The sequence below is a fragment of the Sinocyclocheilus anshuiensis genome, unplaced genomic scaffold (assembly GCF_001515605.1).
Source record: "Sinocyclocheilus anshuiensis isolate Anshui unplaced genomic scaffold, SAMN03320099.WGS_v1.1 scaffold225, whole genome shotgun sequence".
In the NCBI taxonomy this organism is placed as follows: domain Eukaryota; kingdom Metazoa; phylum Chordata; class Actinopteri; order Cypriniformes; family Cyprinidae; genus Sinocyclocheilus; species Sinocyclocheilus anshuiensis.
Window position 1 is genome coordinate 179,638 of NW_015539845.1, and position 27,666 is coordinate 207,303.

The 27,666-nt window shown below is 37.3% G+C and overlaps 4 protein-coding genes across 5 annotated transcripts in view; all 4 read right to left on the reverse strand.

Moving 5' to 3' along the window:
• Positions 1 to 1,623: 1,623 nt before the first annotated feature.
• On the reverse strand, positions 1,624 to 4,312 carry LOC107684558 (homeobox protein Hox-A10b-like). 2 transcript variants are annotated; one of them, XM_016480843.1, is made up of 2 exons: positions 3,547 to 4,312; positions 1,624 to 2,399 (listed from the first exon to the last, which is right to left on the reverse strand). In XM_016480843.1, exons 1-2 carry the CDS (start codon positions 4,310 to 4,312, stop codon positions 2,125 to 2,127), a joined length of 1,041 nt encoding a protein of 346 aa, XP_016336329.1. In that variant the 3' UTR covers positions 1,624 to 2,124. The 2 variants fall into 2 exon arrangements, with proteins under 2 accessions (XP_016336329.1, XP_016336331.1); XM_016480845.1 differs by having other exon boundaries at positions 1,624 to 2,402; positions 3,547 to 4,292.
• A 3,722-nt stretch (positions 4,313 to 8,034) lies between these two features.
• hoxa11b (homeobox A11b) lies at positions 8,035 to 9,865 on the reverse strand. The gene is made up of 2 exons (XM_016480816.1): positions 9,067 to 9,865; positions 8,035 to 8,325 (listed from the first exon to the last, which is right to left on the reverse strand). Exons 1-2 carry the CDS (start codon positions 9,683 to 9,685, stop codon positions 8,093 to 8,095), a joined length of 852 nt encoding a protein of 283 aa, XP_016336302.1. The 5' UTR covers positions 9,686 to 9,865; the 3' UTR covers positions 8,035 to 8,092.
• A 4,898-nt stretch (positions 9,866 to 14,763) lies between these two features.
• Positions 14,764 to 21,551, reverse strand: LOC107684536 (homeobox protein Hox-A13b-like). The gene is made up of 3 exons (XM_016480815.1): positions 21,412 to 21,551; positions 16,273 to 16,947; positions 14,764 to 15,333 (listed from the first exon to the last, which is right to left on the reverse strand). Exons 2-3 carry the CDS (start codon positions 16,898 to 16,900, stop codon positions 15,092 to 15,094), a joined length of 870 nt encoding a protein of 289 aa, XP_016336301.1. The 5' UTR covers positions 16,901 to 16,947; positions 21,412 to 21,551; the 3' UTR covers positions 14,764 to 15,091.
• Positions 21,552 to 22,922: 1,371 nt separating this feature from the next.
• The window catches only part of LOC107684541 (3-hydroxyisobutyrate dehydrogenase, mitochondrial-like), a 9,706-nt gene continuing 4,962 nt past the window's right edge, over positions 22,923 to 27,666 (reverse strand). The window contains exons 5-8 of the mRNA XM_016480818.1: positions 25,163 to 25,296; positions 24,995 to 25,071; positions 24,336 to 24,493; positions 22,923 to 23,941 (exon numbers count right to left, since the gene is read on the reverse strand). Of these exons, the coding sequence (XP_016336304.1) occupies positions 23,802 to 23,941; positions 24,336 to 24,493; positions 24,995 to 25,071; positions 25,163 to 25,296 (509 nt within the window). The 3' untranslated portion in view covers positions 22,923 to 23,801. The remainder of the gene's footprint in view (positions 23,942 to 24,335; positions 24,494 to 24,994; positions 25,072 to 25,162; positions 25,297 to 27,666) is intronic.

The window sequence follows — 27,666 nt, forward strand, 5'->3', positions numbered from 1 at the left end:
AAGTGACCAGTCATTCAGTAACAACGCGCTCAAACCTTCAGTCTGCTCCCCAGCAAAGCACACTGTGATGTGCAGACAAGTCCAAATAAATCTGAACGTGAACTAAGCTGTGAAGAAAACTAACTGGGGTAACATCAATGATACTGATGTTCAGTATCATTGAACAAATGATATTCAATTGTTCTAGTATTCTTGAATAAGCTAATACAGGACAAAAAAAAATTGTTTTTGCAATATCCCACACGTTCAGTGAAATAGTGACTGTATGCTTCATAATTAAAAATTTGTGTTTGTAAATACATTTGTATATTTGCAGTGGTTAGACTTAAGCATAAACGTAGCGTCTGGTTGTACGACATTATGTTATTCAGAATCTCAACACTATCTTGCATGGTATTTGGAAATCAGCAACGTAATTGTAACGTTAAGTATGAGTATATACGGTGTTGTTTTAATAGAAAATAAATTATAAATTTAATCCTGACATTTTTTTAGTCTTAGCAGTGAAAACACTGACAATAGAGGACAACCATGGACGACCAGAGCTTTTTCTCCCTCTGGTCAATGAGCATTGCTGTGATCTTGTCCTCGGAAGAGTGGATCTCTGGGCTCTTCAACAGACTTTGTTTATAACAGGGGCTATTACTCTGTTTTTCTTCAGGTTGTAACTTGGCTGTCTGGCCTGAATATGGCCAATAAAGCCTTTGTGTTTTTTTCCTCCGGCCCAGCAGACGCATCCGGCAATGTGGGCGTGCTCTCAGATGCGCACGCGGCTTTGGCCAAAGTGCATTGATCGTAACCGAGGCCTTGCTATCTACACCTGCACTCCAACATTTACTTTTTATACAACTCTAAAGAATTCACCTCACTAGTGCAGTTCGTGCATTAAAATTAAGTCCTTAAAATATCATATGTTGCTGAGAATGGCTGGTCTTTCTTCAAGATACAATATACTTCTGTAAACACTTTTCAGAATTCGCCGCAACATGTTTGTCTTGTTGTTGTGCTGATTCTCACTGCGAGGCAATTAAGACAGTTTCGTGTCGTGGGGATGTAAAATAGAGCCCAACAACATGAAACTACCTAAATCACTTAGCAGTTGTCTTTGTTTCTTGCTTGCGAAGGTATAAGAAGGCAACGCTGTATTTTTATCTATTTATTTTCTGCAGAAGCAAACAAGTAGGCCTACAATAAATGTTTTGCCCACATTGCTGTGGTCTTACCAATGCTGTCTCATAAAAATTGTTGACTTTTCATGGAATACTCCCTTCAATTAAAATTAGATTAAATTAGAAATAGAACCCGAATGTTGACAGGAATAGAATTGTAATAGGAATGATTGTATTAATAATTTCTGTGTGACTCTTCACGGGACCAGTACTGACTGTGTTGAGAATTATATAAATCATGTCATTTTACAGTCAGCAAAGTTATTGCTTCTCCAAAATCCCCGTTATAAAGAAAGCTCAGAAAAACAGGAGTGTTTTGTACTACAATAGTTGTATTTAAAAATAAGATGACTTTTACGTACATGCCTTTATTTATTTTCTTCCATGTAATAATTAATTTACATCTGAGACCATCTCTTTGGCACTCTGTTTCCAAAAAAGATGGTACCTTTGATTGCTGTTAAAATAATACAGGAAGTCCCGTCATGTTTATAAGTTTCTACATTTTAAGAACCGGACTTTTTCCAGCAAATACATGACAAGGTCGTACTTAGGAAGAACCGTATTGTTATTATTTTTAAATGGTTTCATAATAGTTATTATTACAACATGCAAATACCGCAGTTATATACAGTAAATGTACAATATAGTCTAAATGCTATGTACAATTAACACCTTCAGCATTCTTATATTTTCCTCTCTTGCTTTTACAGTGAAGTACTCTTGACAGTTTATAAATAACCATGACATCTTATGACGACTGAGTTGTCAAATAAAATTATACATAAACAGATAAAAACGTCAACAGTATACGACACACAATAAGTTATCAATAGTATCTTGCACAAGTCATCTATGCACACACACCTACGGAGACGGTTTGTTGTAGGGTTGAAGTAGGCTACCACTGCAGCCGATGAAGGAGGGCGCCAGAGATCTATAAAGCGAGGAGGCTTCATGTAAAACTGAAGTTGGCCGACAACTCTCGGATTCGGTTTTCTCGACTCATCTTCTTCAGCTTCATCCGTCGGTTCTGAAACCAGATTTTGACTTGTCTGTCCGTGAGGTGAACGCTGTGGCTGATCTCGAGGCGACGCTCTCGTGTCAAGTACATGTTGAAGAGGAACTCTTTCTCTAGCTCTAGAGTCTGATGTTTGGTGTAGGGGCAACGCTTCTTACGGCCACTCTTCGCCGTCAGCCAGTTAGCTGTATTGTCACTTTTGGAATCTCCTGCTGAAAATTTGAGACAATATTAGTCCAAAATGTCCAAATGCAAGCCCCCATTTCACAACAATTTACTATGGGATGCAATGACCATATACGCCTAATGAATGTTATTTAATTACAAAATGAATATTGCTATTAACAACCTGTAATATCCATACAATAATTCCACTTGCTGTTCAACAATATTAGTATTCACATAAATACATTCTCACATAAGCATTTAATTTAAAATATTAAATGACCTGATACTATCGTGTGTAGCCATATTCATATTATGAATTGAGTTGCGATTAATTAATTCCGTTTTTGTCTATTTTCTGATTATTCCATTTTTGTTTGTTAAAACAAACGCCTTAAAAAGGCACTGGCGACGCTTTATCGGTCGTTTCTTGTAAGAAGAGCAAAATAATATTTTTGGTTTATTTTATAAACCAAATCATGTTATTACATTTCCAAGAGGTCATAAACAGCTGAAAAATAGGCTTGCTAAATATATATATATATATATATATATATATAGAGAGAGAGAAAGACATACACAAAATGGGGATAGCAGGGTCGTGAGCAATAGGCCCTGTTTGCTTTACGATTTTTATGTGATCACTTCAAAATGTTTGGGAAACTAAAGCACACGTTATATCTGTCAGCACTGCGTTTGACGCAAATTAATGTTTTGCTATGTGAAGGTTTGCATAGAGTTTTGAAAAGATATTTGTTAAATGAGATCTTGTGAACAATATGTTTTAAAGTCTTTTTGCTATTATTAAAACGTGAGCTTTGCAAACGAAAAATGGCCAGGTTACATTGCATTTGGCACGAAGGAATGCTGTGTTATGTGTAAAGGATTACAGAGAGGACTACAGACATCAGGGCTTTAGCTAAATTGGTTTGGGCGTCCTGGACCTCCTCAGAAATGTATTTTTTTTTTAAATAGAAGATTCTCGCATATGATTGTGCTGCCAAATCTGGCCAAGCTAAAGCTTTATGAGGTGTTTAAAATAAAATCCGAAATATTACTTTAATACTACATGCAGTTAAATAAAAATCAGAAAAACAATTCCATATATTTATCGCGCGCGCAAAGGCGTTAATGTTTTTACGCGCCCTAAGGACGTCCGAATCCTTTGGATGGGGCAACAACAAAACTAACCTTTAGTAACAGTGGCCGCCTTCTCCGGACTGTCCGGTGGTTCTGGAGATGAAGCGGTGCCAGTGGACCCCCTTAGCTCCTTGTTTCTTGCCGGGGCACATGGTGCGCATGTGGGAGGCTCGTCGCTCTCTTCCCTGCTCGCTTCTGCTCCTATGGCTGGAAGAGAGCTGTCAAATCGGGTAGAGCGTTGAGCAGCAGCATGAGTCGATACAGACTGGTTGTCTGGAAAACTTTCAGATGTGGTGTATGTCTGAGATAGACGGAAGTAACCAGGTACCGGAACACAGCCGTTATTGTTGCTAGATGGACATGAGTTTGGTGTCAGCCGGGAGTACGATATGTCCTCTGTAATGGTGTCTTTTGGACACTTCTCAGACTCGTATAAGCAGTAAGAGTTTTCCTCTTTTATGGTGGGCGAGAACGACCGTGGGGTGGTTTGGTTGTTAGGCTGTTCAGTGCGACAGGACCTCGACGTCTCCAGCCATGTTTCCATGCCTTGATATGGCCCACACGTAGGGACAACATTTTGCGAATTGCTCTCGTTCCGTTTGAGTCCAGAAAAATAGCCACAGTTAGACAGTCCATAAGAATACTCGGAGGTCGGCTGCAAGTAGACTCCGCTGTTTTGGTAGTAGTGTCCACTTCCCTCGGCCCTTCCGTGGATCAAGGAGTCTACCAGAAACGAATTTCCAGATGGACTATCGGAGCATGACATCTTTGTGGTATAATTTGACGGTGGAAGAAGATTGCCCTTTCTGGATGACATTTCTTGTGCAAAACATGCTGAATATAATTACTGATAACTATACAACTCAGTGTGAGCTAACAGCCAATTAAATTGCAACGAGCACCGGTGACTCCTCCCTTTGTGTGCACGTAACCCTGGTGTCCCATGTCTTTTTCAAGCAACTACATTTTTTTTAAGTCAAATCTACATAAACCCGATCAGTCATTTCTGAAAATATAAACGAATAAAACCAGAATTTAACGGGAACAGCATTATGTTTACGACCACTGACTTTGTTAATACCGACATTGCCGATTAGCCGCAAAGCCTTTTGAGCCACGTAGCCTAAATAAAACCAAAAAGCAACAAGGTATCGAAAAGGAGATCAAGTGCTAAAATAGTAAACCTTTATGATACACTGTAATTGCCCCAACAGCCCTTTAAGCACATAAACAGTGAGTTACAGACTGATCTTCTGGTTTTCATGCATGCGGTGGGTCAAAACTATTTATTTGCTACACTCAAGTTCAAAACGAGAGGCGGCTTTCAATCTGCTTTTCAGAAACACATTATTGGGTGGATATTGATTTCCATTCTGTAAAATAAAGATGTGATAAACTTAAAGTTACATATAGGCCTATATAAGCTTTATAATTACAACGTTCAGTTACGGGTTAATAGTAAAAAATCAATTAAAAACTATTATATTTAAATATATAGATAAATCTAACCACGATCTCATAACATTTAAATTATTTAACAATAGCATTTTTAACACAATTGTTGTATGTGATTAAATTTACCTATGCCTACCTTTGGCGTTCAGGAGATATTATAATTTATCTCAAAATCAGCCTGTGTGATGTCGAGACCGCCGTTGTATATATTTGTCATTTGATTTGCATTTAATTACATGAAATATAATTCCAAATTTCTCTCTCAGGTTTGATTTTTTTTATTGAGTTTTTTTCAGCCTATGTGGCTTAATGTGATGTGGTAAATGGTCATTTATTGCTCTACCTCTGAACTTTCCTTGAAACGGTTTTTACGCTGTCAAAAATACTTCACAGAATATATCCACAAATAGGCCTGTTTCTTTGTTCGTATAGGATTAATCGTCCTATAGCTGGAATTAACATATTTATGATAAAAATAACAAATGCATATGAGCATTAGCATGCAATTTTAAATATCGACCTAATAGCACAACTAGAGTAATTAGATGACTCGGGTCTAGAAAAAAAAGGCTACCAAAGTAGCCATAACCTAATTTTCTTACTAGTCAAGTTGTCCTTGCTCCAATAATCATGTTTTGATTCACACTATCTAGTGGAAGCTTTTACTAATGTCACCATAAAAGACGAGCTTTTATCACACAAGCTGAAATGTATGTTAAAAGAAAAACGGGCCGTTACTGAAAATGTATTATTATTTGAACGCTTATCTTTTCGGCTTGACAGATGAATTTTAATCATTGGAATACATTTATTTGTACTTTCTGCATTAAGAAATCAAAAGGGCTTAGGACGGGTAGGCCTAGCTATTGTTTGTAAAGTAAATGAATTTTAATTAGCCAATAAATACCATTCATTTTATAATTAGATTTTTCATTTGACATATCACAACAATTTGCAAAAGACTTTTAGATTTTTCTATGGCGTAGAAAACATTTTAGAATAATACAAAAATGCATAACTGTAAAACTGTAACTTATAGACAAAGCCATCAAGAATCAAAACATGTTGGCTCCCATTTTCCTACAATTTATTAAAAAAAAAAAACTCTTTAAAATGAATCTCTGGTCGATTTGTCAGGAACAAACAAATACTCTGAGACTAATAAAACGATTACAAGTGGTACTACTTTTTAAATTAAGAGGTTTTTATCATTAAACAAACTTTACTTGCAGGCTACGTTTTGAGCATTAATATGCTGCTATCATCTAAAAATATAATAAATAAATGCAATGCTGACTAAAATTTCTGAATGGTAACTTTGCTATTTACCTGAAACAGTGCCTTGTATAGTTCTCGAAGACGTTGTCCTTTGCCCGTACACAAAGTAAACATGTTGCAGCATGGATTTTAGATACCCGGCAATGACATTGATCTAAAGTGCGTCACCCAGTGGACAAGAAATGTATCGTTGGAGGAGCAAAATAGTGAGCAATCCAGTCGTGGTGCCATGATGGGACTCTGAGACAAATGATGGCGGAAAAGTCCGTGAACACAAGCTTTCAGTGGTTCCAGCCGTTGTTTTCTAGCTCTTAGTCACAGTTAATAACCTTGGTTCTCAGACGGTTTATGGCACCTCACTCCAATTCTACAAATGCTCCAGACTAAGACGGGTTTTATGATCGAGTTGCTGCAGCAACGGGGGGAAGTGCAGTAATTAGGGCGAAATTCCATCGAGCCTCAAAGGATGCGCAAACCGTCAGGGTCATCACGTAAAACAGTCGTTATTATCTTATGGTCGACCTTTTTATAAGACTTCTGAGTGGCATAAGCCATATCAATTTCTGATCCTCTCGCAGTGGATCATCGATAGCTATATTGATACAGGGGAAACTGTAAAATTATATGAAGTAGCCTAACAAGAGTCTTTTTTTTCCATGTTCAAGAAAAACAAGAAAAAAGAGTTTAATTCTCAAGAAATTTTGTATAGATGTTACATGCCACTTCAAAATAGCAATATAATATAAAGACTTATCTGAAAGGTCGACATAAAACCATTTGTTGAAAGACCATTTGATTCATGGAGACCTACACAGCCATGTTTTGGGCATTTCCGTAATGGATACTATAGGCATTAATAACGGCAAACACTTGATCCTTGAATCAAAGAAAAGCGTGGAGGCAATATAACGCAAGATCCATCAAACATTTGATCCTGCTCCAGGAAAAAGAGAGAAAACACAAGATATTTCAGGAGACTGATTTATATAACACTGAGGAGATGTTATAAACATGAGAGATTATCATGAACATGAATGAGCTCGATATATAGTTTCACGCGTTTTAGAGAAAAGGTGGAGAAACACAGAAATCTAAAAGAAAATACAATTCAGGTTCGGGGTTTCAGAGGACTCAAGCAGTGTCCCATGCTGTTATTGCTTTTGCCTTAATGCCCAATGTCCCGTTCAAAATAAATAAAAATTTCTCTCTCTTTTTTTTGGGGGTGGGGGGGATATTTCTGAACACACTTGTTAAGTCACCCGATTTTACTAATGCGCAGTAAAGACACCTAATATCAAATATACACTTTAAGTCCACACAATTCAAGTATCAGAGAATATAGCGCGCGTGATGCATTTAGTTCTCAATAAGCTTAGGTTATATTCAAGAAATGTGCGTTATTCAATTAAACAAAGTCTAATGATATAAACCACAATTAAGGAACTGTATTTAACAGATTATTAACCACCTTCTTTTCCACTAGTATTTATATCTCGCCCTCCCCAACATTTTTTTTCCACCATAATAGATTTCAAGAATATAGCCACTGCTATATGACATATGCGAAAAGTACAGATCTTGGTCAGATAATAGTAATAACAAAAATAAAATCCCTGTAAACTGAATAGTCTGTGTAGAATGGAAAAATAATAATAACAAATTACAATACAAGTAATAATAATAATAATAATAACAATAATTTTAATTTCAAAAGGTAGAGATTACTGATAATATAAATGTATGTTTACACGATGAAAAAGTCTCTCAGAGGAATGAAGGTCACATATCGTCTCGCAGCAGCCGGAATGTGCATCCAACTTGAAATGAACCATCTCGCCTAAATGATTTCTCAGCAATGGGCAATCTAAAGCAAAGGGTTCGTGGTGTAATACTGCAAACGGTCTCTGTTTATTTTTTTTTCTTTCATTCTTCTGTTTTGAAACCATATTTTGACTTGGCGGTCGGTGAGGTTGAGCATTCTGGAAAGCTGTAGCCTTTTTTCTTTGTTGATGTAAACACTGAAGAAAAATTCTCTCTCCAGCTCTCTGATCTGATATTTTGTGTAAGGACACCTCTTTTTCCGTGTTTTCTGTCCATCTGAAATTTAAAGAAGACTTTAAATATATTTGACATGTAACTGTATATAATTGCATAGAAATCATATACAATCTCATTCAATTAATACAGCAGAGACAACTTAATACACCCGATTGCCGTTTTCCAAAATTATGCATAAACTGTTGCTGTTATCTAAATGTAATTAATTAATTAAACGATAAATCAGTAATAACACATTATACAATTAGCCCTTAAATGAATGAAATATCAAGTTTTGCAACAACACACTCGTCCAGGGTCGTTTGATAATGAATAACTTATAATGGAGACTAATATTTCATATGCATAACTTCACCACAAAAGAGAAAAAAAAATAGCCGCGTAAGAAAAACTGAAAAGATGTATCAGTTGATATTTACCAGAAACTCCATATCAATCCCTAAGAAAAATGCTCTTTAAATTCCCTGTTGTACAACATGCATTCAGAGGCGATAAATAAGCGAAGGATTTCAATTATCTCAAATAACTCTGCATTAACAAAAAGTCCAAACATGTAATGAAGGCTGGAATGCATACTTTTGAAGACTCAAAGGGAAATGGCCTATCATTCACGGCCAATTTCAATTTCAAGCACGTGATCTTGCGTTTATAACAAAGTTTTGTTAGGGTAAATATACAGGGCCCTCTATAAACCTTATATGCGTATAAAACAGCTTATAAAACCTTTAACAACAGCACGTTACATCAGAAACTTTCTCACACAACTGCTTTAATACGTACTACTGCTGCCGCTGAATTTCTCTTCGTTGTTACCGGAAGATGGCTCTGGGCTGCTCGTCTCTTCACAGCGCTCCGTCTCATCTGCTCCCCGACAGCTATCGCTGCCTCTTTCCGCGGGTGGAGGCGCCTTGCTGGCTGCTCTGTCCACCGGGTGCTCGCTCGGCTGATTTTCTACGTTCCCGTAGGAGGTCTCGAAAAACTGGTCAAATGCTTGGGGAAGTACTCCGTTCCTCCCTACGCTGCCATACATGTTGGCCGTGTGGCTCGTGTTGGAGTGGTAAAGAACCGAGTTGTTTTTCGATAACATGTCCCCCAGAGTTCCAGGATTGGCCAGGCAGTCCCTGTGCACCATGTCTTCGGTCGCGTAGCAGTGTGGCAGATTGCCCCTGGAGTGCCACTTAGTGGACGTGTCAATGGCATAGTCCCTGAAAGATACCTCTCTAACGCTCTGAACTTGTGGCAAACTGGACGTGGAGTATGAGTATGTCATGGGGCACGAAGACGGGGTCTGGGGCAGAAAAGGAGGAAGGCTGGAAAATTCCGTTCCAGACACGTAATAAGTACAGCCGGGCAAATACATGTTAGACCCAACGGGTACTCGCTCATCAAAATCCATCATGACATTTGGTTGGGCACGCCACAACCATAGTACTGCCTCGCATCGTAGTACAGGACTGCTTCAGCTTCAGTGGCTTTGAAGCAGATCCGCCGAGTAGAAATTTTGAGACGTGAGCTGACGTGGAGATCCATCTCCATCCATTCCAGAGAGCGCCAGTCATGTGACCAAGGGCAGAAATTGACATGTACCTCTTAGAATATTGTATGCCAGCATGTGCAAATGTTCAAGTCGAGGAGTGAGCGATACTTTTCATTGATGAACGTGTGCTTGTAGTGGACCACAGTTGGTTATGTTGACACTTTGGATTGCTGGAGAGAAACCCATCCGCATGCTTAACAGCCAACGCGCCTTAGTACCCAGGGCTTCTGATGTTTATGGATTCGTTCTATTAAGTCACAGACATCTCGTGTCGCTGTAACTCTCTATCCTTTTTCTCGCTGTTGTCTACAGTCTTCAAAATAAAGCTGACAGGAAGAAACATAAGAGGCACTTTCGCAGTGATGTATACTTACAATTTGAATTCGCAAGTGATGCTCTTTGTTAATTGATAGTTGCATGTAGGCTAATAAACTCTCGAACGTAATGTTATTCCCGTGTGTTGGAATTGAAATCGAATTAAGTTTCTGGCTTCATATATTTGGTTTTCTTTCACGATAATCAGTTCAGAAATATTTTAAACGTGGAATACCCTTCGACCAGTTGGCATAGGAATGTAGTAGCCTACACTTTTACTCATAGTTTTGTTTGAAAACGTTGTTTGCCTGTGTGTTAAAATAAAACACAAAACCACAGTTTGAAGTGTAGTCACACAAATAAATGTTAAAGCTCAAAATAATAATGAATTTTACAAAAGGCGCTTACAAATGAGCTATATTATAATTGCGTAAATATACGATTTGGGTAGTTTTAGTATTAATATGTGTTGTAATGTTAGTATGACTACAAACTCATTTAATTAATTACAGAATATGAATATAGTGCACTTCTTTCATGACTTTCAACAAGCCTCTCTTGTTTGGAGCACCATTTGCGTCAAACATGCATCGTAGGTTATGTTTTTCCCCCCCTCACATACAGTGTTCATTAAAAAATACAGTTACCATAAGGGTAAATTTACATTCTCATGTGCAAAATTGCTAAAACTTGTTTTCGCTCGCCAAAAATCTTTTAATGTATGTAGTTAGGCAAGACAAAAGGCAGAATTTGCCCGGGTTGGGCACTGGAGTCATGAAGTGAAGCGGCTTGAAAACACAGTTGAGGCCCATAAAGTTTTAACTTGGACTGTGCCCCCCGCAGAATTCCTTTGGATTAAACCATGAACAATGGCCGACAATTCCTAAATGCTAACATTTATGAAGAAAGAAAAAAGAGAATATAAAAAAAGAAGATTGCTCAAAAAAAGAATATTCAATAAAATAGTCCCAATTAACGGCTGCCATGTTCAACAACGAAAACGAAATTCCTAAATGCTAACATTTATGAAGAAGAAAAAAGAGAGAATATAAAAAAAGAAGATTGCTCAAAAAAAGAATATTCAATAAAATAGTCCCAATTAACGGCTGCCATGTTCAACAACGAAAACGAGCTGTTTGGGAGATTGGTTTAAATTTCCTTTATCAATATTGTCAATATTAGGGCTTTTAATGAGTAATCTTGCGCTGAGAGGCAATGAAAACTAAAACCAGTCCAGGACAGACGTGGTTTTATGGTGTTCTTGGTATCTTCCTCCAGCCATTGTCAGCTCAGACAAGCCATGGCCGTCGGAGAGTGATCATGAGACGCCACCTACTTGGAATTCGTGAACTTCAATGAGACCTGAAGTCACGGATAACAGTATATTAACGAGAGACAACGGCCCATGCGTTGTATCGGGTGAAAGTGATGCTTTTAGCACATCTTCCAGGTTTAAGACCATAAGATCGAATGCACGTGTAGATAGAAGGTTATCATGCATGTTTGGTCTGTATTATTTTTATTATTACAATTATATGTTATAATAGAAGATGGCATTCACTGTAGCGTTACTGAACTGGCTGGCACCATATGACTACAAATAAACAGATTAAACTTTACATTGAGTTCTGGCATGTTTAAGAGTTTGAGAACAAGATCTCAAGTTCGGGGAAGGGTGAGGGTCACCACTTTGTAAGTGGTAGTTTGCAAATAGCCCAAACAGCGCCCCGGATGAGGTTTAAGAATTTCCACGAGTTAGCCTATTGAAATATTGCACGAAACTTTGGCATTTTCTTTAGTATTATTTTCGACTCACCCGAATTAGGGAATGAATTGGGCAAAGGACCGATAACTTTTCGCACTGGATCAAGTTAGCACTTCTTTCTTGAGAAGCACAGTAATTGGTACAGTCCAAGCCAATTTGTCATCACTTCATACTACTAAGAACAAATGAAATTTGTTCTGTGTTCGAGGATTTTTTCAATCCACTTTGAAAAGCTGTCTTTGGATTTTTTCTCTCCCAAACTGAACCCAAGTAGGCTATCTAAAATTGTAAAGCGTTCAGTTGTCGTAAAAGCGATAAAGCTGCAAGCATAATTCTATTTGGCGTGCAATTAAGTCCACAATCATTTTAATTCCATTAATTTAAACAAATTTAGACTTATTTAAATAGCAAAGATCTTTCATTTGGAAAAACTGAATTATATATAGCCTATTCTTTTACGCGTTTAATGACGTCTAGAAACGTATTATTATTATGATTGTAAATGAAAATCATTTTAAATCTTGATCGTAGCAAGAGTCTATATTTCAAAAAGAATGCATTCATCGAATATAGTCCGCTTTTAATTTGCTTTTATAGAAGACATTTGTTTGTGATTAAGAAAAGAAACGACAATTTAATTTTGATGTGAAAATGTGATATTACTGTCGAGTGGCCTTATACGCTTTGGTGCATTTAATAGGCCTAGATTGTCTTTTTGCTGCATTTTGACGCAGTGCAGTTGAGGGCCCACTTTAAATTTTTTTTTTTTTTATAGAAATGACGTACGATGAAACTTTATTATAAAGGCTCTTTGGGTCCCACTTTATATTAAGTGGCATTAACTACTATGTACTTACATCAAAAAATAAGTACAGTGTACTTATTGTGTTCATATTATTGCAAAACACTTTTGCTGCTATTGAGGTGGTATACGGTTAAGGTTAGGGACAGGTTTGGTTGTATGGGTAGGTTTAAGAGTGGGTTAAGGTGTAAGGAATGGGTCAACAGTGTAATTATAAATGTAATTACAGAAATTAATTACAGATGTAATTTCATGCAGGTATTTTTAAAAATAGAAGTACAATGTAAAAACATGTATGTACACAATAAGTGCATTGTGCCAAATGATTAATTTAAATGTAAGTACATAGTTAAGGCCACTAAATATAAAGTGGGACCGGCTCTTTGAAAATATAGGTTTGGACATGGCATGTGTCTTTGTGCGTTTTGAGTGTGTTATTAGTAGGTGAGTTTGTATGTAATATTAAAAATATAGAAAACAATATTCCCAAAAATGACTGCTTTTTGGTTTTCTGATCTCCGACACATTGAGGGGAGCGACGAGCGACTCTAAACCCAACCTTTGCCTTGCACTTGCTCGCTAAAGTTTGGTGATGCCACGCTGAACTGTATATTTTTGCATGAGACCACATTTATCAGAAGTGCGGACCTGCATGGAAAGCAAACAAAGTAAAATAAAACTGTTGATACGAACGGCGTTGTGTGTCCTTCACTGGGAATAAATGCGATAAAATAGACAGGCCAAAAATTAATGTTAAAACACTTTCATAGCACGCTTTCGTCTGATTCAGTTCATCATTTGACTTGAAATAATAATCTAAATAGGCCTGTAAAGTAGGTAAAAGGCGGGTTTAATAAATTAATGTTGTAGTATCAATATTGATACTACAACATTAATTTATTAAACCCGCCTTAATTTTAGTTTACTAAACGTTTTTTTTTTCTCTAAATGTATATGTTTTGTTATTTTATGCATTTGTAGAATAGTATAGAATAGAACCGAGTCAACTGGCAATTGTTAATGAAACAGTAACGATTAAAATGTATCATTTTATTTGAAATGCATTTGTATCAGCTCTGTAACAAGCACAAGTTGATGAAAAGTAAAAAATAAAAAAAATAAAAAAAACATACAGTACAAAAAATAACTGTTGATATAGTTTTTTTATTTTATTTTATTTTTTTAGATTAAAAATGTTGGTTTAATTGATTTCGAAAATGCAAAAATAAAAAGCCAAGTGATAATCTGGATTATTTATTAGGATTGCATTTAATTTCTGGTGCGAGTATTTATTGTATTCTTATAACTAAAAACCGATGTCTAAGTGGCATTGGGTTTGGATTTAACTTGAGCAATTGGTATATGTACACCGCAAGTATGCATTCGAAAATGCATTTGTTGGCGCCACAAAGAACCTTTTGTGAAACAGAAAGGCTCTTCTATGGCATCGTGAAGCACCTTTATTTTTAAGTGTATATGTGCCACTAGATGGCAGCACCGTTACGCTCAAGAAAAAGGGTTCTTGTAGAATACTTATCTGTGATTTGGCTCAACACAATATTACAGCCATTATTCACTCATTCTTAGCAGCTGGTAGCCTATCGTTCTATTTTACTCATTCTTTACTGTAAATTGAATTAAATCAAAACATTAAAAAGAAATTGATAATTTGCGATGAACATTTGTATTGTTTATGCATTTGTGTTAAATATTTTGGCAGAATGTTGACATTCGTAATAACTACAAAGATACAAATATGGAAATAGCCTAGCCTACATCGCTTAATATGGGGAGTTTTATTTGCATACTTTCTGCAGTAACACATGAATGAATTTGTACTATATTTCGCAGGTGCCTGGAAGCGACTTTATATTTACAAACGTGCGTATGGGGTAAACAGAAAAGAAAAGGGCAAAACAGAAATCTGTCACGGCTTGGGGTAAATTCAGTGTACAATTAGCATAGCATGCAAATCCAGTCTAAAAAGGTACAGTTGTTTTTTGATGTGTACATATAAAATAATACACGAATTGCCATGGTTTTGTCTGTTTACTTCACTGTTTTTTTTTTGTTGTTGAAAAAATTCAATTTACATTGCTCCCACGTCTTTGTCAAATAGGGCCTACATTAAAGATTAAAAAGAATTAAAAATGAAGTGGTGAACATGGGTACACAGTTCTTGAGCAGTATCTTAGCCTTTTATTAGTGTCAGTGTCTTGGCAATATGTAGCTACACAGGGATGTAAAGTATACATTTTCCCTCCTGCGCATCTCCGCATAGTTTCTTGACGTGGAACAGATGATGGAATGGATTTCAGAATAAATAATGTTGAAGGTCCTTCCATTTACACCCCTTTGGTATTTCAGTTTTTAATTCTTTCAGACCTTAACTGATGCCCTTGTACTTGTTGACCACTTTCTTCTCTTTCACCCGCCTGTTCTGAAACCAGATGGTCACTTGTCGCTCGGTCAGGTTTGTGTGAGCAGATATCCTTCTTCGTTTGTCCTTAGTAATGAATTTATTTGTGGCATATTCTCGTTCTAGGTCCTTCAATTGAACCTTGGTGTAGGTACCCCGCTTCTTTCTCCCTCGACGCACTGAGGCTCCATCGGTACCCGAGACAGTATCTAGGGGTCAGAAGAAAACCAAAATAAGGTTGGTTGCCAAAGCGTAATGAAAATAGATGTTCATGCCAGAAATGTCAAATAATAAACTAGAAAATAAAAACACAATGTGTCTTCAAAGCAGTGCAACAAATAAAACACCTAAACGTCGAACGAAATAGGCTATTAGCATAAAAACTATTTGCAATCATGAAAAGTGGTGAGAATAAAAATTGTACTTGACGAGGAACTTCTAGTAAGCCCCTTCGTTTTTAAATAACACTTGCTATTCGTAGGCCTAAAGGTCAATTTTACGCACACTACATTTTTCGTTTAGCCTAAATCCCTAGTGCGTTGGCTATTTCCCCCCCAGATAATAAAACAGAAATACAGCATTTTTTTTTTTTACCTTGAATAGACGATTTCCATAAGCTGTTTGACTGCGTTTGGTCTTTAGGGCAATACATCGGACTGCTCCATCCGTTCGTGATTGCCCAGGGCTGGTACGTTTCAACAGGCAGAAGAGACTCGTGTCTGGGTTCCACAGGGGTGCTCAGCGCAGGTACGACTGGCACGTCAAGATAACTCGGTACAGGCTCCCGACACAGTATCTAGGGGTCAGATCAAAACCAAAAGAAGGTTGGTTGCAAATGCGTAATTAGTAAGTAAAAAATAGATGTTCATGTCAGAAATGTCAAATAATAAACCAGAAAATAAAAACACAATGAAATGTCTTTAAAGCAGTATACAAACGTCGAGTAAAATATTAACATAAAACTATTTGCAATCTTGAGAAGTAGTGAGAATACAAAATGCACGGCGTAATGTCACTTTAAATGATTATATAATCTTGCTATTAGGCCTAAAGATCAATTTTATGTTCACATCGATTTTTGCTTAAATCCATAGTGCGTGGGATATATTTTTCCCAGATAATAAAGCAGATTTTGTTTTTTTTATTACCTTGAATAGACGATTTCCATAAGGTGTTTGAGTGCGTTTGATCTTTCGGGCAGTACACCGGACTGCTCCATCCGTTCGTGATTGCCCAGGGCTGGTACGTTTCAACCGGCAGAAGAGACTCGTGTCTGGGTTCCGCATGGGTGCTAAGCGCAGGTACGACTGGCATGTCAAGATAACTCGGTACAGGCTGGTAAGGGCCAGACGAGTAACCCTGGTAGAAGGCAAATTCCTTAGCACGAGAAGGGAACTCCTCTCCAGAAACAGACGTGTCCATGTATTTTTCCTCATAGGAGGTGGGCTGCGTGCAGGACTTGGGCATCCTACACTGGTAGTAACTGCCGCCAAAATATCCATAGGGCAAAGAAGCACTGGGAGAATTCTGTACGGCTGAACACGGACTGCATTGTTTGACAGGCTCCCCCATGCCCGATCCTGGCACCTCACTCGACGTGTAGGTTGTGCTCGGGGCCAAAGAAGACGGGTGGGCAATAAGGTTCCTGCACTGGTTAGCAGCGAAATTGCCTCCCACAAATCCTTCCATGTTTTTGCTCATATCATCCAAGCCGTTGTCATAGAGAAACATCACCGGGTCAATCCAGCGGGAATGGAGGAGTAAAGACGCTGTCATAGCACGCCCTACATGGAGCCTACCAGCTCTTTTAGAATTCCCCAAGACTGAAAGGGAAGCAGTGGATCAGTGGAGTAACAGATACCCATGCGTCCCGTGTGCGTCAAGATCCAACTATTATTGGACGAGCGGAGGCACGTGACATGCAAAGAGGCTGATAAACGTCTAAACTGGAGATAACGCCGATCTAGCAAGACAAACATACTGCACTGAACTGAAACAACGTGGAGGGATTTGGTCAAAAATAGCTATAAAGATTCTGGCGATAAGCTTTATGCTTAAGTGGAAACCAAGTGCCATTCCATTTGCGCAATGGGACGAGTATTACGCACCTTCCTATATCCTATAGCCGTTATCTGTAAGATTATTGAACATTCGTAAATATCATATTCTCATATACTATTAAAAACAATTAACAGTAATAAAAAAGCTAACGCGGGCTGCTTGACATTTTTTTTTATCTGGTGGCGTTTCAAACTCACCTTACATCATAGTAGCATGCTGATTTTTTGGGAAAAGCATTGTTTTTTATTGTCTTCCAAGTCATTTGATGATGTGAAAATTAAATAAGGAACCAAAAAGTCTTAAAGTGGCTATTTTCTTTGTGTATTTTTTACTCTACAAAATTTTGCACAGCTACAGTGAACCGCCTCTGTAATACAATCGACCATTTCGAGCCCATGAAATTGTCAAATAACAAATCACACTTTATGAAAATGACCACCAGTTTATACGTCTCTATACGTCTAGAAATCCAGCCCACGATTTGGCAATACTCGTTTACATATGAGTTACACAGGGCTGGAGGCCAAGGTCAAGTTGAAAGTTGCGTCTGGCAGGAAACGACCACACATCTCCGAGTTCATTGTAAGCAGGAGCACAAAGGTATTGCTTGTGATGCCACAGATTCAGCATGAACGTCTTTTGATCAGTATTTTCATTACAGCTTTGGTTATCTGATGTGTTGGCACAGAGGTCTGGCACTGCTGGAATTATAGCTAGAAGCTAGAGTAAAGATACCTAATATTTAGACTGTATTATTTGTATAATAATAATAATTATAAACGTTGGGCTATTTAAAGATAGCCTACATATTCTTATCTAGTAGGAGTGTATTTAGTGTGATTGTATAAAAATGTAATAGGATGCATTAAAAAATAATTACATTTATTTCAATCTTATTTCAAGTCAGTTTTATTGTTCTGAAAGTAGCACACGGGATGAGCGGCTACGAGTAGCATATACGAGGATATCGTACGTAGCTTAGGCTACACCATGACATACATGGTCAAAAATTCTCATTTCTAATGAAATACAGCCTAATCAATTCAAACACAAAATGTGTAAGTTTCATATTGCAGTTAAATTAATAATTATAATAATCCAAGTTTTGGAATGATTCTTTAAAATAGAAAATAATATTTCGACCAATATCTGAGAAACACCGCGTCCCTTATCTATAGCTCACAAACTGTCACTTTAATGTTGAATAATTGAATAAATGTCAGCCACTTAAGATGAGATAATTTAATATTTTAAATAATAGGTTCATTCAAAATCACGTTTGTTATTATTATTATTATTATTATATGCACACACCGAGGAATGATAAACTAATAAACTACAGTGCTGTTCAAGAATCATGTCATTTTTAGTTAGCGAGGGGCAGCCGTTCGTAGGCTATAGGCTCACTATCCAGCAGAGCAGCTACACAGGAAATAAGCTCGCTGGTGGCTTGCAAACACGGGCATGTTAGGCGCCAAGTCCCTATTTGATCTTTTTAAGGTTTCTTGAGCTATTAACGTTCAGCGTTGTTCGACCCTCTCACAACAGCCGAGCTGTGTAAAACACAAAGTCAGCATGTGAACAGACGGATGCCAGAATTGTTGGTGCACTATCCAGAAGATTCAATGCATTTTTAAATTGATCTCGAAGATAAAAGAGGCGCCCGTTCCTAGGCTACTTCATTTCTCAACATTAAAAATCAACCGTTTCCTCAAGATTTGACTAAACCGTCGTGCTGTTTTTAGACTACTACTTTAACCCTTAAGTCCCTCTTGTGAGCAGGCCAAATGTGGACCATTTAATATAGGTATGCTATTTTACATTTACAAATTCACAGAGCATATTAATCATGATGTTAAGGATACTTTAAATAAATATGTGGATAGCAAAAAAAAATAAAAAATCTGTAAATGTGTCTGTAATTTGAATGGACTGAAATAAGACTTTATGTAGCCTAACGGTTTCAACCACCAACAAAGATAGAGCGAAGCTTGGATCTAAAACAGAGCAAAGGACTGGAACTCAGTGAAATGTATAGAGTGCAAATTTACATTATTTTAATTTCAGGTTCAGATTCGGAACGAGGCAGTTTTACTCATCTTGTTTTCCACATACACTCACGAAAACCAATGAAGAGAAAGTTGTAGGGGCTGCTGTAGGCTATGTAGGCTAATAGAAGTAAATATTTGAGAGGCACGAAGCCTTGAGACCCTATTTTGTGCGTTACGTTAGAAAATTGCACAGTATAGGCTTTAGATCTCGCGTGGTAATGTCACCTGCACTTCATTTCAGACACATACTTGATATTGCGGACATGTAGCCTGCTTTTGTTTGCAAATGTAAATAAAATTGTAGTTTGAAACTACTATGGTTATAATAACTTTCCAATTGATTTATTCGTTTTTTTTTTGTTTGACACAGTTTTGGGTAAACATCTTTTAAAATGTTCAGAAATTTACACACACACACACATACAATATATATATATATATATTCTGAACGGCATTGGTCTTGTGGAATGCTTATGACCAGAGCACATATAATAGTCTATTAATATCAATAATTATTAAAAATCTTTGTAATGCACGAAAAATTGAATTAATTCAGTAATCTAATAGGCCTTTGAGAACAATGTATATATATCGCCTTCACCCTATGCTTACACAATTCAAATGAAATCATATTGAAGGCTATGTCTCCTTTCTGACATTATTCGCAGATAGGCCTAAATAGTTGAAAATGAATTTGGAGTACTACGTTTTTCTGGAGGTTATTGTTGCATTGGAATAAAACTGTATTAACATAAATGCAGATGTTTCATAAATGTCACAACTTCGATGGTTTAAAGCAGAAACGCGATGTCCTGTATTTTCGTAGAGTTATTGTGGAATCATTGCTCCGTTTACTCTCAGTGCTGATAAAATATCTCCAACCACCTTTATTATGCAACAATAAATGAAATGTTAACCCCAACCATTAAAAAGAGAATATATATATTTTTTATAATCTATTTTGTCTGTTTTATCTAAGCAAAGATCGCATTACCTTTATAAAATGTGGAAGAAATTGTTTTATTGGCACATCATGATTCAAAGTCCAAACATTCGTCATAGGCATAATTCTCTTTCTCTGAAACCAAACAGTTTGACTGAAATACTATGTTTCTGTTATGTGTGTTATATATGAACATTGCAGCGAAAAGCGAAGACTAAATATTGTTTATTTTACTCTTTTAATGTCCAGGCTAGATAGCCTACAATTAAATTCCACTGACGTAAATATTAATTATCCTAAATAAAACGTTTTTGTAGACAAAGTGTTGGGAAAATGATCAATGAAAGAACTTTCTAACAGACATTTTTGAAACATTTTTCTTTTTAAACAAAAGTTTGGTCCCCGTTTTTTAGTCCCAGTCTCACTCTCTGGTCTCAGTACTCAATTAACAGGTAAAATTATTTATATAAATTATTGTTAATTAAACAATGTGTGAAAATAATAAAATAAGCTTGTTTGGATAAATATAAACGCAACGAGTGGGATCGATGGTCCCATAGTTATTTAGAATAAACACCGGACTTCTCAGATAAATATCTATATCGTGTTTCTATTTTCTAAGTTATCAAACCTGTCTGTTCTGGGAATCCAGATAGTGAGGTCTCAGATGGCATGCTGTATTTCAAGTAGTTAAACCTAACAGCCACATTACACCATACTCAAAATCCAAGTAGTAGGACACATATCCTATTTCGACCACACCTGGTGCTCGTGTCAAGGTCCATACAATTAAATAAAACATTAAACTTACTGTTCTTATTTCTGTCAAATGAAAAATCAAATAAAATCAAACAATTAATTAAATAGAATTTGAGAGAGTTAACTCGTAGATCACGGAGCAAGACGCAGCAAGAGATTTACTTTGAATAGGATGTCTTGTCTATTTTAGCAATTGATAATTTCAGAAATAATAACCTGGGGGAAAAAAGTGAACTTGTTACCCAAGTGTTTGTCTGAAACGACCTGCTGAAGAAAAATCGTGTAAAATTACAATATAATTACAATTACATAAAGAATGCGCAAACTTAACGATGTTAAATTACGCAGAGATCACACAGATGTAACATATAAGAGTTCCCATCCGTTGGATAGTTTTAGAAACTAGAATACACAGAATTTTAGAACGAATACACAGAATAAAAAGGACAATTTTCGGTCTAGAAAATCTTTACCTCTGAGAAAAGATTTTTTCTCAATGACCAGAGGGACCAGAGAACGTGATGCTTTAAATGGGTGAAACCGGAATGGGATTCCGGGTTTTGGGGTGTCTGAAGTCTAACTACCCCATGGTCCTCTGTTTGTAAGACCTGCCAACTAGATAACAACACAGCACTTAGGCCTCCATGCTTAATGGACTTTTTATGGGTTTGTCCTGTGATCATGTGACCTCTAGCATTATGGCTTCTCTGTGGCTCTTTGGTGAGTAGATCAGAAACATACCGCTGACTGCTTTTTCCCTCGTTTTGGAAACCAGGAGAGCAAAAGTGAGTGTGACAAGAAGAGGCGAAAGACAATGAGAGAAGATGAAGGAGCAATGCAAAGTTCTGAGGGGAGAAATCGGGGGAAAGGAAAATAGCGAGAAAGTGAGAAGTGAAGGTCATGAAGACAAACCTGATCACGTTCCTCACGATATGTATCTTGACTGTATCATTAGCTTCATGGAACTGTGACCGAAGCAAGCTGGGGCACACAAACAGATGAAATTACAGATTTATGATTGCTTGAAAATAATTTTTAAAGGGTTCCTAATCTTGAAATATCTGTTAGCATCTTCTCACCCTCATGCCATTCCAAACGAGTGTGCATTTCTTCTTTAGAATACAAAAGATGATATGTGACCCTGGACCACAAAATATGATTTGCCGCGTACATTACAATTTTACCCATGTATTTCAAAGCTTTTAAAGGGATAGTTCACCCAAATTACCCCATGATTTACTAACCCTCAAGCCATCCTAAGTGTATATGACTTTCTTCTTTCAAATGAATCCAATAAGATATGTGACCCTGGACCACAAAACCAATCATAAGGGTCAATTTTTTGAAATTGAGATTTATACAACGTCTGAAAGCTGAATAAATAAACTTTCCATTGATGTATGGTTTGTTAGGATAGTACAATATTTGGCAGAGATCCAACTATTTGAAAATCTGGAATCTGAGGGTTCCAAAAAATGAAAATATTGAGAAAATCGCCTTTACAGTTGTCCAAATGAAGTTCTTAACAATGCATATTACTAATCAAAAATGAAGTTTTGATATATTTACGGTTGGAAATTTACAAAATAGCTTCATGGAACATGATCTTTATTTAATATCCTAATGATTTTTGGCATAAAATAAAAATGGATAATTTTGACCCATACAGTGTATTTTGGGTTATTGCTACAAATATACCCGTGCAACTTAAGACTGGTTTTGTGGTCCAGGATCACATATTTTGTGTTTTTTGTCCATTCAATTAAAGTCATTGGGGTCTAATGTTGTTTTGATCCACATCGACTTGCATTGTACAGATAAAAACCACTTCAAAACTTTCTTCAAAAGATCTTTTGTGTTCTACAAGAAAAAACAGGTTTGGACAACATAAGTGTAAATAAAGACAGAATTATTATTTGTGGGCGAATTATCCCCTCCCATCTAACAATGAGAACATGAAACTAAAATATAACAATTTCCTTGATGCGTAAAAGATTTGTAGATGACTCCTGTTTATTGTGCATGTTACGTGCCACTGAATTCAAGGTGAGGCTTCATAAAGAAGCATCAAAAAACATTCCACTGTGTGACCTTGGAAAGAGGGAGGAGACCAGGTAAAAATATGTGCTGTGTTGCATCATTGTTAACTGGTTAGCCGCATTCATCAGGATTACCTATACGATTGTAAACCTGGCTTAGTACCCTGACAATACCACTTCATTTTCCAGGATTAATATGTACAATTGAATAAGTGTTATATAAACGTGTATCAACACGCCACAGTCCTAACATCAAAGATACAGATATTGCCTGCTTTAATTTCCAGGTGTTTAACATGAATACAGCATGTAGATTCAACACCATTAACAGCAAATTTGACTCAACAGATACATGAAGGACACAAAAACTAAAACTGTACATTTGAAAAGAAATGGTGTGTAACGGCTGATCTGAGTCTTGCGTGTTTGTGGTTGGTGAGAATGAAATGATACATTTTTAATCTTTCGTTAGCCTGCAGAACAGCAACGAAGGCAAGAAAAAAAATCAGAACAAACATTAAATTCACAGCATCTCATCAACTGATTGGTGGATTACCAATTGTACACGAGTGGGCTCACAAAAGTAACATGATTACAACAGAAACTCACAGCCTCAAATGCTACACACACTAACAAAATAAACACACATCTTTCCCACTAATCATCCAATTTACATATGTATTCATTCACTCACTCATGTATGGCTCCCACCCAGCACATGCATGCCAATGAAATCACATAGTTGGGTCAAATTTTTGCATGTCAGGTCGTGTGAAAGGCAGGCAGTGCTGGCTAAGGCTACGGAAGGGGCAGAGTGTTGCCTTCTACTGGCCCTCCTCTTCTCGAAGGAACTGGAAGACAGATGAGAAGTCTTTGCTGGCGTAGCCGCGTGCGCACATCATACGGTAAATCTGATGGGCCAGAGAGCCCAACGGCACTGGTGTCTTTGATTGTGTAGGAATGTATCAGTGATAGCAGTATATAATAATAAATGTTTATTGAGCAGGAAATCAGCATATTCAAATTTAAATTTCAGCTTTGCCATCACAGGAAAATATATTCACATTGTAAAAAAAATAAAAAAGATAAATAACATTACCACCGTTTTTATTGTAGTTTTTGAGAAAAAAAAAAAAAAAGATCTCAAAAACATAACTCTTTATTCCAAATGTTTGACCACCAGTATAAAAAGTGGAAAAATAGACTAGACTTCACTAATCAACTATTTAGGTTATTAGTTTACCATTGTGTTAGTAATTCATTCTTAATCTATATAACATGCTTCTATAATAATTATAATAATGGCCTAGAGGAAGACCATGGTAGAATGGTAGAAACAAATGTAAAGACAAAGCACACCTTGGCCATTAGTGTAGTTCCGAAGCCACCCTGGTAGTTGTTTGCTGAGGGCACTCCCTCCATCACTCCCGGGACAGGGTTGTATGTGTCACTCGACCAGCAGCGGCCAGAGCTCATGTTCAAGATCTTCGCCAGAAGTTTCGGGTCAAGTCCTAATCTGTAAAAAGTAGAAAATAATACAATCTGTAGAAAAAGTAAATGTACCAAGACAGCTATATCATTTAATCATCTGTACCATAGTTTTTGCTGAAAATTTATTTCACCTAGGCCATCCAAGATGTAGATGAGTTTGTTTCTTCATCAGAACAGATTTGGAAAAATGTACTCGTATTTTGGCCAGAAGTGACAGTTTAGAGTTAAAACGCTTTAATAATGGACTTGTTTCTTACGAACACGCAGCTTTTCACTTTACAAGACATTAATTAATGGACTGGCGTCATGCGGATTACTTGTAAATTATTGTGCTGTTTTTATTAATTGTTTGGACTCTCATTCTGACGGCACCCATTGGTGAGCAAGTGATGCTACATTTCTCCAAATCTCTTCTGATGAGAAAAACTCATCTACATCTTAGATGGCCTGAGGGTGAGTAACTCTTTTAGCAAATTTTCATTGTTGGGTGAACTGTTTCTTTAAGTAATTCAACTGTGCCCTGCACCTGATTCCCAAATTCATGGTCTCCGCTGTTCCAATCATCCCAATGGCCAACAGCATATTGTTGCAGATTTTAGCTGCCTACAAAAAAGGAATAGAGAGATTATGACCAGAAATAAATCAGAACCTTTCTAAGAATGGCACTATATTCTTAAAGACATCCTGTTTATACCTGTCCGGTGCCAACTTGGCCACAGTACACCACATTAGCACCCATACAGCTCAGAAGCTCCTTGGCGGCATTGAACTCCTCCTCTGGCCCACCAACCATAAAGGTGAGCTTACCTGAAGTGGCAGCACCAACACCTGAGAGAAATATAGAAAACGATGCAGATCATACAGTACATATCTAAAATACACATACAGTGCCTTGCGAAAGTATTCATACCCTATTCATTTATTCACATTTTGTTATGTTGCTGCCTTATGTTAAACTGCTTTAAATTACTTTTTTTCCACATCAATCTACACTCCATACACCATACTGACAAAGCAAAAACAGAATTGTCACAACTTCATAAATTTATTACAAAAAAACTCAAATAAGTACATTGCATAAGTATTCATACCTTAACTAAATATTTAGCTGAAGCACCTTTACAGTCTCAAGTCTTTTTTTTGTTTGATGCGACAAGCTTTGATCATCATAATTTGGCAATTATCTGCCATTCTTCTCCTCACCTCTTCACCTCTCAAGCTCTGTCAGGTTGGATGGGAGAAAATGCACATTTTCAAGTTTCTCCAGAATTATTTGATTGGGTTCAAGCTCAGGCTCTGGCTGGGCCACTCAAGGACATTCACAGAGTTGTCTATAAGCCACTCTTGCTGTGTGCTTAGGGTCATTGTCCTGTTGGAAGGTGAACCTTCTGCCCAGTCTGAGGTTCTGAATGCTCTGGACTGGGTTTTCATTAAGGCTAACTCAATATTTTGGTGCATTGAGCTTATCTTCTACTCTGACGAGTCCCTCAGTCCCTGCCACTGGCAAGGAACTATACTCTCATTCCGGCGTAATAATCAAGGAACTTTGCTGCCTTACCATGGGTGCAGCAGGCACAATATTACGCAGCGCCTGAAAATAGGCCCCAGCTAGGTAACTTCCAACATAACCATTGCTTATGTTGGCGGAAGTTAGCCTATGTTGGAAGTTACCTAGCTGGGGACTATTTTCAGGCCCTGCGTAATATCATTGCACCTGCTGAACCCATGGTACGGCAGCAATATAGTTCCTAGCCATATCAGCCTAGAAAATCACAACTTCTCATTTTCCGTCGGTCATGGTACACGATCAAGTTTTAAATTGGAAAAATATCGAAACTCTTTGGTCATTTTTGAGCGAGATGCTAACGGTCTAATCAGATTCAATGATCTATGCTAAGCTACAGCTAAAAGTGCTACCGCCAGACCCGGAGATCGGCTGAATGGATTCGAAAACTGTAAAACTCAACTGTTTAACTCTAGGGGAGTTGGAAAATGAGCCTATTTTCAAAAATAGTGGAATGTTCCTTTAAACTGACATAGAAGTTCAAGTTCCACAGAAGACCTCTGTAACAATAACAATGGAAGTGGAGTTTCGACCAAACATGACCAATCAAAGAATGAGCAACCACATGCATGAATTATTGACGGAATAAAGGGGTGACTAAAGCTCTAATGTGATTGTTTCCACAACATCATACCAGTAACCTGTTTTAAAGGGGTCATATGATGCGATTTCAAGTTTTCCTTTCAAAGGATTGAGAGGACGTGTCTTCAAAATGTAACACCATCGAAGTGCCATAATTACTCTCAGAGAGGAAATTTCTATAAACACACAAGCACTTCACCATCTGCTGTGAACACAGACGTGTATGACGTCAGGGACAGTTTGTTGTGGCTCACGTTTCATTAAGCCTCCTTCACAGGCGCTAACACGGAGCTGAGAATAATGTCTGGAGGGTCTAAGTAAAGAGAATGAGCAGGTTTGTGGATTTCTTTGGACTGTTTCACAAACCAAGAGCGGGTCCAACGGTATGTTAGCCAAACCCCACTGACGCATATGAATTGGGAGAGGCAACAATTTAAGGAAAGCAAACTAGAAGCACATTGTTTTTATGTGCCCAAAGACCAGAGGAAACAACTTCCTGATTAAAAAGGAGGCTCGCCATAAAGCACAAACTAGCTGTTGACTGAGTTAAACCTTTCTTGTGTCCAAGTAAAGAGAATGAGCAGGTCTGTGGATTTCCTATGACTGTTTCACAAACCAAGAGCGGCTCCAACGGTATGTTAGCCAAACCCCACTGACGCATATGATTTGGGAGAGGCAACAATTTAAGGAAAGCAAACTAGAAGCACATTGCTTTTATGTGCCCAAAGACCAGAGGAAACAACTTCCTGATTAAAAAGGAGGATCGCCATAAAGCACAAACTAGCTGTTGACGGAGTTAAACATTTCTTGTTAGGCGACAACACAGGTCGTTTTCACACCTCAGGCAAGTTTATAAGCAGCACACAGATTTGAACACTGAGAAAAGTATGTGTACCTTACATTACACTAGACTTAAACAGTCAATTCTGACACAAATTGATTGCTATTTAAAGAGGTCATTTGCTTTAATTTTATTTCTATGATCCACTTGTATAAAATATATATATATATATATATATATACACACAAACACACACACACACACACACACA

What these genes read in the sequence shown, in the direction of transcription:
- LOC107684558 (XM_016480843.1), bottom strand. Translation starts at nt 4,312, where the DNA reads ATGTCATCCAGAAAGGGCAATCTTCTTCCACCGTCAAATTATACCACA. An exon ending in GGCGGCCACTGTTACTAAAG is followed by an intron (nt 2,400 to 3,546) that starts GTTAGTTTTGTT and finishes AATTTTCAGCAG; the next exon opens with GAGATTCCAAAAGTGACAAT.
- hoxa11b (XM_016480816.1), bottom strand. Translation starts at nt 9,685, where the DNA reads ATGATGGATTTTGATGAGCGAGTACCCGTTGGGTCTAACATGTATTTG. An exon ending in GAAATTCAGCGGCAGCAGTA is followed by an intron (nt 8,326 to 9,066) that starts GTACGTATTAAA and finishes TTTAAATTTCAG; the next exon opens with ATGGACAGAAAACACGGAAA.
- LOC107684536 (XM_016480815.1), bottom strand. Translation starts at nt 16,900, where the DNA reads ATGACAGCGTCTTTACTCCTCCATTCCCGCTGGATTGACCCGGTGATG. An exon ending in ATGGAAATCGTCTATTCAAG is followed by an intron (nt 15,334 to 16,272) that starts GTAATAAAAAAA and finishes TCTGACCCCTAG; the next exon opens with ATACTGTCTCGGGTACCGAT.